This window comes from Neolamprologus brichardi, chromosome 13, assembly GCF_056152115.1.
Source record: "Neolamprologus brichardi isolate AB-2024 chromosome 13, ASM5615211v1, whole genome shotgun sequence".
Taxonomy (NCBI): Eukaryota; Metazoa; Chordata; class Actinopteri; order Cichliformes; family Cichlidae; genus Neolamprologus; species Neolamprologus brichardi.
The window spans coordinates 18442269-18456527 of NC_142116.1; the positions used below are offsets into that span (position 1 = coordinate 18442269).

The 14259-nt window shown below is 41.8% G+C and overlaps 1 protein-coding gene across 7 annotated transcripts in view; it reads left to right on the forward strand.

Moving 5' to 3' along the window:
* Positions 1 to 12917, forward strand: part of adgrb3 (adhesion G protein-coupled receptor B3) — a 113527-nt gene extending 100610 nt beyond the window's left edge. For 4 of the 7 annotated variants that reach the window (XM_006800757.3, XM_006800758.3, XM_006800762.3 and 1 more), the window contains 12 exons: positions 1685 to 1835; positions 3382 to 3451; positions 3855 to 3921; positions 5210 to 5313; positions 5644 to 5742; positions 5972 to 6143; positions 6399 to 6494; positions 7267 to 7306; positions 8830 to 9506; positions 9637 to 9672; positions 10480 to 10584; positions 11866 to 12917. In XM_006800757.3, the coding sequence (XP_006800820.1) occupies positions 1685 to 1835; positions 3382 to 3451; positions 3855 to 3921; positions 5210 to 5313; positions 5644 to 5742; positions 5972 to 6143; positions 6399 to 6494; positions 7267 to 7306; positions 8830 to 9506; positions 9637 to 9672; positions 10480 to 10584; positions 11866 to 12054 (1806 nt within the window). In that variant the 3' untranslated portion in view covers positions 12055 to 12917. The remainder of the gene's footprint in view (positions 1 to 1684; positions 1836 to 3381; positions 3452 to 3854; positions 3922 to 5209; positions 5314 to 5643; positions 5743 to 5971; positions 6144 to 6398; positions 6495 to 7266; positions 7307 to 8829; positions 9507 to 9636; positions 9673 to 10479; positions 10585 to 11865) is intronic. The other 3 variants (XM_087850264.1, XM_006800760.3, XM_006800761.3) reach the window with 3 other exon arrangements.
* Positions 12918 to 14259: the final 1342 nt, after the last annotated feature.

The window sequence follows — 14259 nt, forward strand, 5'->3', positions numbered from 1 at the left end:
CACTGGTAGTAACAATCACAGTGCATGCTAACATGTGGATATAGGTTACTAAATTTAAAAAATCCATATTGAAAGGTCAGAATTTGTCAAAAGTGGGCAGACTCCCACATACATGCCTTTTCTTAATCTCAGTTTATCAAAGATTTATAGCGCAGCATGTTTGTGATTTCAAAAACGGCACCTGTAATTACCACACGAGCAGGTGGCAATGCGTCATGGGAGTGTCATGTGTTTTGATTGTTGTGGGTTTCTTTCTTCTTTCTTTTTTTTTTTCCCTGTTGCTTTGATACTACCGTCTGCAGCATTAGCCACAAGTGTATTGAATCCACCTAAACCTCACAAAAACAAAATAATTTTCCTTCACCATTTATAGTAACATAAATACTATAGGTGTTTATGGATTTTAAGGCTTTTAAAGTTGCGGTTGGGTTGCTTTGTTTCCAGTTAGACTCTGTGGAAAAAGCAAAAGTTTCCAGAAATGATTGTCACACTTGCAGGTACATTTAGGCTGACATTTTAGCACTTAATGAAATGTGTAAATGAACACACTGCTGATTATTTAACAGTTGGAACCTGCCAAAACTGACTAATATTCTACTTCAGTGCTTTGGTTTATTTTGCTACATTAGCAGAGCATTATTTTACCAGCAGCTCTTTTTTGCAACCAGTAATGGAATTCCTTTAACTTCCTTAATCCACAGTGACTGGTGAATTAAAAAAAAATATCCAAAAGCATTTAAGTATCTAAGAAAATGACAAATACATACTGCACCTGAATGCATCCTACATAAATTTTCCGCTTGAATGCACATTTATGTAATTAATATCCCTCGTGGGTGTAGTTTAACAGAATTTCCCACTTCCCGGGAATAAGGTAATGCAGGATTATTGTCTCGCATAAACCCCGTGAGCACTACAGGGGATAGATGGATTTAGTGCGTCTTTCACAGTGGGGATGAAAAAGTGTATGGGAGATCTCACAGCATGGTGTGCACTCCCCCGGACGAGATGATGCACTTGCGTCTTTGTACAGTATTACTCAGTTTACCAAATCTTCACAGTGCAAACAATCTGAACAAAAAGAAAAAAAGCTTAATCTCTTCTCGCTCACAAATGTCAGCATGTAATGACAAGATTCTCAAGGATACTTCTTCATTTCTAATCCTCTTCTAAACGATCCCATTTGGAGCATGGGACAAAGATGGACAAACTAATGAAGCTGAAAAGTGGCATCAATCCAATGTGTTGCCTCCGACACATGCGTTCTCTAACGTTTAAGCAGTGCTGTGGTTTTGTTGCCCCTTCTGTCTGTGTAAAACTGTTGACCTTGGTTCACATGGCTCCAGGTTGGATCGTCTGCATACTAATGAGGTTTAGTGTGGAGGAATGCTACGCCGTGTTTTTTTGTGTTGGCTAGACTGGCTTTGATCTAAACTACTATCGCTGACTCTGTTGGTGCAAGGAAGACTTTCCCTGAGCTGCACAGGATACTAATGGATGGTCTGTGTTGTTCGTATGGCCGGAATGATTCAAGAAAATGAGGGATTATCAATAGAATTGATGCATCTCCGTAGGAAGTCTGTTGCTTCAAAGGAATCTATATTTATTAGCTGTTAGTAAACTGCATTTCTGTTAAATATGAAGCTCTGCCTCTGTCTGACACGTTTTGTTCTCCATCCAATAGAGCGTCTGCATCATGACAACAGCCTTCCTGCACTTCTTCTTCCTGGCGTCGTTCTGTTGGGTCCTAACAGAGGCCTGGCAGTCCTACATGGCAGTGACAGGAAAGGTTCGGACCAGGCTCATCCGTAAGCGCTTTCTGTGTCTGGGTTGGGGTAAGTAAAGCAGCATGTTTCTCTAAACCTCTCCGTTATCTCCCATCATCCCAGCAGCTGCCATTTTCTCACAATATCTCTGGCCGCGGTGTCTTTCCAAGTAACTGCACCGTCTTTTTCTATTCATCCTCTCCGTGGGGCTGCTAGATCCTCATCCTGTCAGGCGCTTTTGTTGTGATGCTTTTTCCAGTCAAGCTCTCTAAGGGCTGGGTAAATGGACCAGTCATGAGCAGTGTGGGGGGGAAGGACAGACTGGTGCGGCTCTTCAATTGCAGGTTACAATGACCTTATGTCTGATAAAGAGGGTCTGAGCCGGGCATTCACACTGCAGCAGAATACATTTCATCTGAAACCCGCGGATGTACAGTTTAGAAGGAGGAAATGTTTGCAGAGGCAAAATGCACTGAATGCAACCAGTACAGCGTATGTATCATCTTTCTTTACAGATTTTAATCATAAGCACCATACAAATATCAATAAATACACGCGGGCGATAGATCTGCATCAAAACCTACAAGATTTCCCTTCATTTGATAACTGCCAGTATCAATCCCTGTCCAAACAGCGTTTTCTTACAAAAATCTCTCCTTAAAAAAAATCAATTTGATTATGAAAGAGCCCACACTCATTCTTCTTGTTACCTAGCAACAAACAAGGCTCTCTTAGTCATTGCAGTGCCATGGCTTGTAAAAAAAATGGACAAAGCCTGTTCTGCAATCACACAGATTTCTAAAAAAGAACTAATATACATTTTGACAAATAAATGAGATTGTGTCGTCCGGCAGTGATGTTGCATTGCAGTACAGATTACTCTATTCGTTTACTCATGCCACAACAAGAACATAATTCTTTAATCCTCTACAGATTACGACCTTATTCAAACAAAACACTGATCTAAAAGAGACAAGCAGCACAGAGTGCCTGTGGTCTCTTAATTCACCTGTTTGAAGCGCAGTGTCTCCACCAGATTGTTGCCTGCACTGTGATTTACGACATGCTTGCGAACACCCGGCACTCTATACCTCTCCGGCACTGCAGAGAAGCACTGGATGGCAACGGGGTCTTCGGCTCGTGCCTCCAGGAAACTGATTACATCAATAGCACCTGCTTGCGCTGCTTGGAGAGGGATAGTGTTAATATTCCAAGTACATAGTAGCAAGAACCGAATCAATTACACCAATCTATAATGAGGAGACGTACAGCCAAATCCCTTCTTGTAAAAGGTGTGGAAGGTGGAGACGTGTTGTACAGTACAGTGATGAAATTTCTGGACATGATGCACTGCTGCCCTTTTGTCGAAGCCGCGCACAGTCTGTTCTTTTCTGCCACTTAAAGAAATAAATTGAATTGCCCATACTTGATCATATACTCTCAGATGTCTGTATAGTCTCATACTGTGGCTTCTAATGAAATCAATCGGGTTGCACTTTCCTTAATGACTGGAAGGCACAGTTGACTTCTTCTCCCTTGAAGTGGGTTTATGCTCTCAGCTCTAACAAGCTACTAGAACTGCTCAAATAACTATTGATTGTTTTCTCCTTTGAAGGATTACCAGCTTTAGTTGTTGCAGTTTCGATGGGATTTACCAAAACAAAGGGCTATGGGACACCCTTATAGTAAGTTTTTTTTCCTCTCTTTCTGTGTTTAGTATTCAGTGGGCACATTGTAGGTTCGTCTGTAAAATCTAAGGGTAATGATTGCACGCGTCTGCAGTGGCTTAGTTATCCTAAATAGTATCATAAACAAAGTCCCAAGAAGCCAATCAAATTTCAAAATAGCACAGCAAGACCCCAATTCCATGTGAGTTGTATCCCTGCTGGATACCAAATGCATAAACACTGCTTAAAATCTCTTTAGAATCTTATTACCCCGTGAAACTTTGGATATGGAGTTACAACATATGGCACTTCTCCCCTGACAATTGTGGAAAACACAACTGTATGCTGGTGTGCACCATTAACTTGGATGTTAATGCCTTAGTGGGAGTTAACTGTGTTTTTTCCTCTGCTTTTCCTGCAGCTGTTGGCTGTCTTTGGAGGGCGGGCTCCTGTACGCCTTTGTTGGACCTGCAGCTGCTGTTGTTCTGGTATGTCTCAGCCACCACTGTCTGCTTTTTGTTTTGTTGGGGTTGTTTTGTTTTTTTTTTTTGCTTTTCTGTATAATGTAATGTAAAGGAAATGTACATTAAAGGAAAAACAGCCAGCACTAGCTGCAACAAATTTTTCAATAAACATGACTTTGCAGTGCTTGTGAATCGTTCTGGTTGCACTCAAAGACCAGCACTCACACGAGCCACGCGATTCTAGCGGTGGTATGGTGTGAATATGGTACAACTGTGCTGTGCTGAAACCCGACACAAAAAATGATGCTTTGAAAATGTCTGACTTGAGGAACCAACTGTGGTTTCAAAGTCAAAGTAATGAGCGTCCCATCAGGCAATGTGCTCGAGTAACCCCCTTTCATTTACCATAATGGCCCTCCATGAAGCTGTGAGGTTATTAAGTATTTATGCATTAGATTTGTCCAAAATCTAATATACTGGGGTATTTTAATCATTTTGTATTTACATAGCGGTACAGAGAAAATTACACAAAGAATGTGATTATGCAAATCACTAAGTCTGTGTCAGAGGGACGGACGACTCGGAATGTGTCACTGTCAAATTCCTGTTCTCTGCTGGGATTTGAAATAAAGCGATTTCAGATATATGTGTTTTTTAAGTGACTAAACCTCTTGTTTGAGCGCAAAGACTCGGAAGTCTCGCCGCTCCGTGGTTATTATTTGCAGCGAATCTCAGAGGAACACAAGCTAATCTCTGCAAAAAAACAAAAAAAAAAAGGCAGAAACAACCATCTGCAGTGAGAATGCACGCCACACCGTGCTACTGTTATCACTATATCGATAGTCAGATGTCTCACAGTAACAGAGCTTGTTGGATAAAAACTTCCCCGAATGTATTTGCATAAATACTTAATGAGTTCTTCTCACAGTTATGGGGGATTTTAAATAGACCACAGTGCACTGTTTTAAACAATGGTCCAGCCAGCTAGTGTAAAGCTCCCTCACTTCTCTGCTAATAATAGGAGAAGGTGCCTTTGAGGAGACGAGTGCTTCTTGTCAGGCAGATCCTTTCTTAAGGCTGTTGTGCCGGGGCTGAGTGTGCAGGGCATGTCTCTTCCATTGGCTGAAATGTCACAGAGAAGAGCAAATAATAGAAGCTACAGGTCAAACTTAATGCAGATGGAAACTGACACTAACCATTGGCTACTTAAGGAGAATGTCATGCTGGGAAATTAAAAACATTGCTCTTAAAATCCTCTCGTTGTGGATGATTTATTGAAAACAAATATTCCTGTTCTTCTTTCTCGTGACAGGTCAACATGGTGATTGGCATTTTGGTGTTTAACAAACTAGTGTCCAGAGATGGTATACTGGACAAGAAGCTGAAGCACCGAGCAGGGTATGACAGCACATCCTTGTTAGTACCTGCTTTTTCTTTTCTTCTCTTAAAATCATGCAAAAATATACATACAGTGTGCTTTGAGTTGTTGTACATATGGAGATTTAGACCTCCTTTTTTCTGCCATTGAAAGGAAATTACAGGCATAAACATAAAGAGGTCAGATCTCTCTCGGGAGCGACATGGTTTCGTATTTCTTTGGCAGAATCAGTCCAAGATGAAAAAACCACACACACACGCCCACACATTGGCTGCTTCCGCTGTAGATAATATGACGGTGGGAGATTTTAAAGTGGAGTTAGTGGCTCTCAGCGTTGTTTGTCATGATGTTGTCTCTATGTCCCACAGACAGATGAGTGAGCCGCATACAGGATTAACTCTCAAGTGTGCCAAATGTGGCGTTGTATCAACAACTGCTTTATCAGCAACTACAGCTAGCAATGCAATGTAAGTGCCTGTCAGTGTCTGTGAATCAATAAGGCGGTGCTGCGGGGAGTCTCTGTATGTACAGCATGTCCACCTCTGCAGTTCTGATCATCTCGCTGCCCACTGCAATGCAAATTTACGTTTCAGTGTTGAAACCGTTGAGATTTGAGATTTTAGTCAGCACTGTATATATCACCACCAGTTTGCCTGCCTTTATTTCTTCTACACGGTGCTCCTTCTTTTCTCTCAGGGCGTCCTTGTGGAGTTCCTGTGTCGTGCTGCCTCTGCTGGCTTTGACCTGGATGTCTGCGGTACTTGCCATAACGGACAAGCGCTCCATCCTCTTTCAGATCCTCTTCGCTGTCTTTGACTCGCTGCAGGGTTTTGTCATTGTGATGGTGCACTGTATCCTACGGAGAGAGGTAGAGGATGATTTCATTTCCTCCCCCGCTTCACCTGTGATCTCTTTTAACTGCCTGTATGTCAGCAGATTATGCTCCTGCAAATGCTATTAACTATTAATTGCTTTCGAATCCTAAACTCGCTCACAGCCTAAAGCAACAGTTCTTTCCCTGTAGGGTTTTGCATATTTAAAAAGATATGTTTAAAGGATATCAAAGACATAATAAGCTGTATTGTTAACATATTCCCTAACACTTATTCCCTCTTGTGCATAGGTCCAGGATGCTTTTAGATGTCGGCTCAGAAACTGCCAAGATCCAATCAGCGGTGATGCAACAGGAACTTTCCCTAATGGGCATGCTCAGATAATGGTAGGCACAGTTACCCCGCTGTTATCTGCAGCCGATCCTCTGTAATTTGAGCAATGTTCCCTGGTTATTTATAATACATGGGCACACCCCTTTGTTCTCTACTAACCTTAATTTGTCTGCCTCTTGTGTTACTTTTATTACTATCCTATTTTTTTTTTAGGTTTCTATGACCTCTACACCATGAGGCATTGTTTTCTATAGGTTAATCATTTTGCATGGTGTGCTTTTATAAAGCTCAGATTATACGCGGTGAAGACACTTGGCCCCTTGATAAATGGTATTAGTTTCCTTTGGTCTTCTTAGCCCCTGAGCTCAGTCTTTTATTTCTATTTGATTGAACTTACTGGCCGTATTTGCCGTCCATCCCTCTCATTTCCTCTCACTGTGTAATAGAGGACTGTTCCCTCTATGACCTTTGACTGGGACGCCAGTCTCTTCATCTAGCATGACGATGCCACCGGCACATTGAAGCAATGATCTGCCATTAGTATTGTAATACCATCCAGAGTGAAACAGTTTTCACAATAGCAGAATGGTGTCAAGCCCCCTCGTTCAATGCGATCATTAGCAGCGAGCACAAAATGCTCCCCAGCTGCTGCAGCCAATTTTCTTTTTTTTCAGCCACACACGTTTTGCTGAAATATTATTGGGATTCTTTTCATGTATCATAACAATAGAATAGTATTGATCTGACTTTTGTAGCTGGTTTCTTTTTTAAAATGTGCTTTTTATTTTTAGAAATATTGAGCATTTCACTGTCTTTCACTTACAGACGGACTTTGAGAAGGATGTGGACATCGCCTGCCGATCAGGTAAAGAACACACACTCTCTGATTAACTAGATTCCTCTCGGCTTGCATGTTAAAAAAACCAAAAAACAAAGAGGTTAGACAGTAAAAAATAGCTCAGGTTATATAACAACCAACAATCCCCACAGGAGTTTTTTCACAGTTACAAAAACACTGACTTTAATCTGAGAACAAAACAGTATAAAGAGAGCCGTTGGAGTTTTCACTGTAATTTCCACCGTCACTGTAATAGATAACTGCAGTAAATTGAAATAGCGGCAGCTTTCCTCATCTTTCGGCAGTTCCATTTGCAATTATGTCTTTTCATTAACGTCGTGATACCATCTAAGGATAGGTACGTAGGTCCTTTGTGTCTAATTTTGGGAGGATTTTCTTTCTAAGTTATCTCACTGGGGAGATACAATGTTTTCTGATTCCTCTGTCGAGCTCTTTTTTATTTTTGGGCCACAGTAGTTTTGTAATTTAATAAAACTGTGGAGAATAAAAGAGACTGTGCAAGTTATCTCGCGTTAGAAACATGCACAGACTTGAAACCTCTCCTTTCTCCACTCCCTTCCACATCCTAAATGTGCAGGGAGCAACCAAGCTGGCCATTATTCAGAGCTCTCTGAAACGCCGCTTGTTAAGTAACAAAAAGGGGCTCCCTGGCTCTTCTGGCCTGCCCTACTTCATTCTGTGCTCGTCTAAAGCTAAAGTGGGCATACCTGATACAAAAAGAAAGAAAAGACAGGTGTCATTTATAAATTATGACCTGATATGGACCAAAGTGGAGCTGCAGTCTGAGAGAAATGCACTTAACAGACCACTCTGCGGGCTCACGGTGTTAAAGCTGGTTGTTTACAAGCTTGGGTTATTGTCAGCAGCAGAAGTAATATTCTGCAGCGTCACACTACAGAACACAGGGTAAACTTAGATCAAAGGACTTCTTCAGAGCGAATACCACATTGTTTTCCCCATGTCCACACTGAGCATTAAATTAGCCTCGAACAGAGAGGGGAGTATTGCGCTTGTTTGCTATTCTTGTAATGTCCTTGCAGGCCTTTTGTGAGCAGATAATATAATTCCTAGGCAAAGATTAAAATACACACAGGGGAGGATTCAGTGTTTCCTATGACCAGAAGGTATTTTGGAATAGATATCTGCTCCTTGGTAGAATATTTTGCACAGGACAAGTTCACCAGCAATTACTAAGTTTGGATTAGGATGTGAAATGCTGTACTCTGAATGGCAGAGGGAATTTCAGGGATGGATGAAACTATATGAGCCCATTTACAGTAATATCCTCCAGAGACAGCAGTGTCTGCTTTTGTGTCCCTTTGTATTTGGGCGTGATGTCACACTTGGTGCATATTCACAGTTATTTATCCCGTACTTTATTCCCTCTGTACTGCATATTCCACCGAGAGTTCTTTCGCGCTGATTTGAATCCCCTTGTTCTTTCAGTCACATGCTGAAAAATATAAAGCAGAGTCTGACATCCATTACTGAGAAATTCCAACTAATCCTTGTATCACCCTGCCCCGCAGCACTCCACAAAGACATGGGCTCTTGTCGCGCCGCCACCATAACAGGCACCCTCTCCCGCATTTCCCTCAATGATGAGGAGGACGAGAAGGCCCCCGAGGGCCTCAACTACTCCACACTGCCTGGCAACATCATCTCCAAAGTGATTATCCAGCAGCCTTCCGCTCTGCACATGCCGATGGGAATGGGCGAGCTGAAAGAGCAGTGCATGGCGGACACCACCGCCGACATTCGCCGCACCGTTTACCTTTGCACCGACGACGCCCTGCGCCAGAGCGACCAAGACATGGGCATCCACGACAAGGAGGGCCATCCCATGCAGAGTCAGATGATGGAGACAGACTACATAGTCATGCCCCGTGCCTCCGCAGCCGTGTCGGGGTCGGGTAACGTGCCCACCCTCCTGAAAGACGACACCAAGATGAACATCACTATGGATACGCTGCCACACGAGAGGCTAATGCATTACAAGATGAGCCCTGACTTCAATATCAACCCGTCAGGCATGGACCACATGAATGTGAACCTGGAGCAGCAGTATCCGAGCGCTCCAGAGCAGATGCAAAACCTGCCCTTTGAACCTCGCACGGCTGTTAAGAACTTCCTCGCTGAAATGGAGGAATCCACGGGGCTTTCTAGGAGTGAGACAGGGTCAACAATATCTATGAGCTCTCTGGAGGTACATATGCTCATGTGGTTGAAGCACAGAGGATTCAGTTGCACTTTAACACTTTTATGTTAAAATACTCCAAACATCTGTATTGGGGCCCATGGCTGCTTCATAATACTTTCCGATTTTCTGTTTACAGAGAAGAAAGTCACGTTACTCCGATCTGGATTTTGAGGTATGTAAAACCATAATGTTTCCTTCCTTGGTACATGCATCTAGCTTTTTATGCAGAGAAAGGCCATTTTTGCAGTTGTGTTTGTCATTTGATTTACTAGTTCTTGTTGTGCCTCTTAAGCTTATTGGAGTTACACAGCCTTGACTCAGTGAGATTTATTGGCACGCTGTGTAGTTAAGGTAAAAGCAAGGCTGTCAACTGACAAACAGGGCAACAGTTCTCATCTACATTTTGTCCTCCTCCATCTCCTACATCCATTAGCTATATGTTGATTTCCAAAATGTATGCTTTTAAAGTCATTTGCACATTTCACATCTGATTTTTACCACTGGTTTCAGCAGTGATTATATTGGCTTGCAAACACATAGTCAGACCCCCTTTGGCAGGTTATAGCATTTCCTTTGCAATGTTAAATCAGGCTTTGCTGCATATATATTGTAAACTCTGTCAAAATCAAGGAAACATGGCATCTAGTTTGGCTTGGGGTGTGTTTTCTTTTAGCTTGGGCTAAAATGGAAAATTAGTGCCAAGGTTTGATTACGAGAGTTTTCCTTACACCAACAAAACTACGAGTGAAGGTTATTCAGCGTTTCAGTGTCCTCTAACCCTAACTTTAATTACAGCGCTGTTTCCTTTATTTTGGCAGTCACTTGTGTATATGCAGTGACAGGTAGATTTGTTTCAAACCTGGCCTATAAGTAAACTACCATGACACTAACAAATTGAGCAGAGTTGGAGGGGGTGGGGAGGAAGATGCATTTCCATTATTGGCTGTCAATACCAAAAGAAAAACCCTTGCTATTGCAGAAAGTCATGCACACCAGGAAAAGACACATGGAGCTGTTCCAGGAACTGAATCAGAAATTTCAAACCCTGGACCGATTTCGAGACATACCAAATATGGGCAGCATGGTGAGTAACAGGAAACCAGGGGGGTGGCGGTCAGCCAGTGAAACAGAGCAACATCCAAATACTCTATTTAGATACCCGGTGCAGGACACATAGTGTGTGATTGTGCAAATGAGTGGTTATGTAGCTAAAGTACATGCAGAAGTGAACCGTCCAGTAAAGCAGCGGGCCTGCCAGCAGCTGGCGAAGGCCGAGTGACGGGGGCCGACCCTTAAAAGCATTGAAGCATTTTTTCCACGAGGCCAGGGGAAAAAGGACCTTTGGTTTTCTTGTCGCAGTAGAGTGCATCCATTCCAATGCAAGGCCATGAATGCACTTTTATTTACATGCACATTTATCTACTTAGCAACACCATCATTTTTTCCATAAATGCATGGCAGATTATTTAATCTATCAGCATCGTATACAACTTTGACCTTAATGTCGCTGCACTCCTCTGGCGGCTGTGTGTGTGTGTGGGGGGGGGAAACGTTCCTTTATCACGCTCGGTCCAGAAGTCAGGCTGCTTCTATGAATTAGTCCTGACCTCGCCGCAAATCAAAAGTCTTACCATCTGTCTTCGCACCTGACTACAGCTGCAGACTGTGAGGATATAAGGCTTCACGCGTCTGCCTCACGCAAGCAGCATTTAATGTTTATACTGAAAGCACAAATTGGGTTGGTGACCAAACACATCTGATAAAAGGATATGTCAGTACCTTTGGTTGCATATAATCCCTTTTCAATCAGCTCTACAGTACAATGTAATTCAAGGCCTGTTGCTTAGTTACCAGTACAGGATCTTTTGTATAGAAAACTACAGTACATTCTCACTCCCCCATTTTTTCTTTTTCTCTCTCTTTTTTTTTTTTACCTAAATGAATCTACTGCAGAGCTGGCTGCAGACATTAGTATCCATTTTATATTCCCTGACTGGGAGCAGCTTCTCTGCTTTATTTGCAATAGCATCTTTGGGACTCTCAGTAAGAGCACATTCAGATGAATGGCTCACATATGGAGCCCATATAATAAAGCAGTTTTGGAACTTTGGGAAAACACAGTTCTGCTATGACTCCATGATAATAGCGTAAGCATGTTCACCTTTAATACACTACCATTATCTTTTGTTATTTGATGCTTTCCACAGCATTAATCCATTATTTTCAATTAGAAGTGGGTTCATATATGAGTTCAGATAATGCCCTTTTGAGTGAACTGACTTTCAATTATGTAAAAGACAGAAAATGGTTTAGCTGCAGAGGATATCATGCCACTAACATCACACCCCACCGGCCATGTTCACAGGACAAGGCAATGCCAAACAAGAACCCATGGGAGAGCTACAATCCAGCCTGTGAGTACCAGAACTACGCCACTATGAATGTACTAGAATCTGACACCAAGGACTCACTGGAGATGACGCCTGCAGAGTGGGAAAAGTGTGTCAACTTACCCTTAGATGTCCAGGAGGGAGACTTCCAAACAGAGGTCTAGAGGTTGGAGAAGGAGAAATGCAAACTAGGAAATGAGGAGAAAAGGGGATGTAATTTGCACTGAACAAAGCAACAGACTTTTCTAACAGCCTTGGCATACATATCTGGATAATACGAGTGTGGCAGGGACATTATGTGCCAATACAATATAAGGACTGGTGAGAGAGAAAAAAAGAAGAAAAAAAAAGGGATAAAAACATCAGTGTTACTTTTTGTATTCTCACTAGTGTACTTAGTGTGGGGCAGCCTGGTGTACAATATTTACCATCATGTGTTTCGAATTATCTTTTGAGGAATTGGCGAAAAGAAAGCGGATTTTAAAAAAAAAGGTAAACCTCACAAAGCAAAAGACATGCCATGTGGTCCCAGCTTCATCGGGTCTAGTTTTGATTTCCTAAAACTAGACCCGGGAGCACAATGTATATATTTATGCAGGTTTTTAAAAAGTTTATAACAGTCTGTTTGGCCATTACTACACTTTTTACTTTATAATATAAAACATGGGAGGCAAAGAGGATTTTTTCTGTCATATTAAAATGAATGTTTGTCAAGCTACATTCTTCATTGCTTTAAATGCAATAAAGATAATACTCACTTTTATATAAATAATATATTTCACAACTTTATTACTGCAGAATCTGCTTGAAGGATCCCAGCAAGCTCTCTCATCTGCAGCTCTGTATAAAATATTTAAAAACAAAATGTTGTATGGTGTAAATAAACTTTTGTCTACATATGTTTTACTTGTGCCAATTTATTTTAATGAGAAAAAAAAATGCCAACCTGATCAAAAAGTTATAGCGAAAAATGTTAACATTTGAAAAGGAATGTAAATAAAAGAGGAAATATGTTCGTACTGCTTCAGAGGTTGTGTCAAGTTTATGGCGTTGGGTGGCTGTGACATGCTTGGTTAAGAGATTAAGATTCGTGCTATAAATTGCTTTTGTTCAATATCCAATTTACTCCCGGCTTGATGTGAACTGTCAAAAAAAAGTGCCTCGTGTAACACTGCTGTCGAAGGTTTGACATGGAAAGTTTCCTGCCTCGGCTCATAAACTCATATGAAATTTCTGCATTTGGATAGGAAACATTTAAAGCCTTAATATGGCTCTGTGCCTCCAGAAGGTTCGGCTAATAACGTCTGTTTTCTCAGACAGACAGGCCCAGACAGAGCACTAATGGGGAGAGGCTGAGAGGGCTCAGGGAAAATCTTGTTTTCTCTGTCTGGTGGTGCCGTACAGCTGAATGAATGGCGTGAGAGCTCCAGTATGTGCCCACCCCCGAACCCAGTCACCACCTCATCCCCTCAAGAGAAACAGGAGTCCAGCAAATAGGAGGAGGAGGAGGAGGAAGTGTCAGTGAGGAGCAAGGACCGGAGGCAAAAAAGGGGGGTCCGTCCATTAAACACGAAGACTCGTCTGCGGTTTGATGTCGTCCCAACATAAATTAGGATGATTAAGAGCAGAGCTTGGTCTAGACATTAATGTCTAAATTTACAGTGCATTTCAATTTAGACTACCAGACATAATTAGGTTAATTATATACAGTACTCCAGCCTGTTGCCGGTGCTGTAAGAGTTTTTTTTATTCCCTATTAATGAAGCAGCATCCATTACAGTGCTTTTAAGCATATTGCCATCTCCCCCCTGCCTGTGCAGGAGGCCCTATTTTTCACACAACGCCCTAAATGCATATACAATAAGTGCGTAGCTTGTGGTTTCAAGTATTGAGAGTTCATCACAAAACAGTTTTACAGCCAGAGTGCATTTATAAGCAATATAAAAAGGCACACTAGATTGTACCATGTTGTTTTATTTAAAGGCCAATTCTGGACTGAATACAGTACTGTACAAAAGTTTTAAACTGCCCCTTATTTGCAGATGAACAATATCTCAAAGTCAGCCAAAAAGAAAAAAACAGAAATAAAAACCAGAAAAGACCTGACATTGGACCCGAGAGATGCTTCTGGCCCGTTAGTTGATTCAGCTAGTCTTCATGTACAGATGCGGTCAGGCAAGAGGTACAACCATATCTACAGCCATCTGTAAAACATGGTGGAGGCTAATGGATGAAATTATAAACACAGAAAAGTACAGTCAGATTTTGATCCACCATGCAAAAACATCTGGAAACACCTTTGTTTGTCAGCATATCATTAATCACAAACACAATGCTGGTGCGATAAAACCACATCTGGATAGAAAACA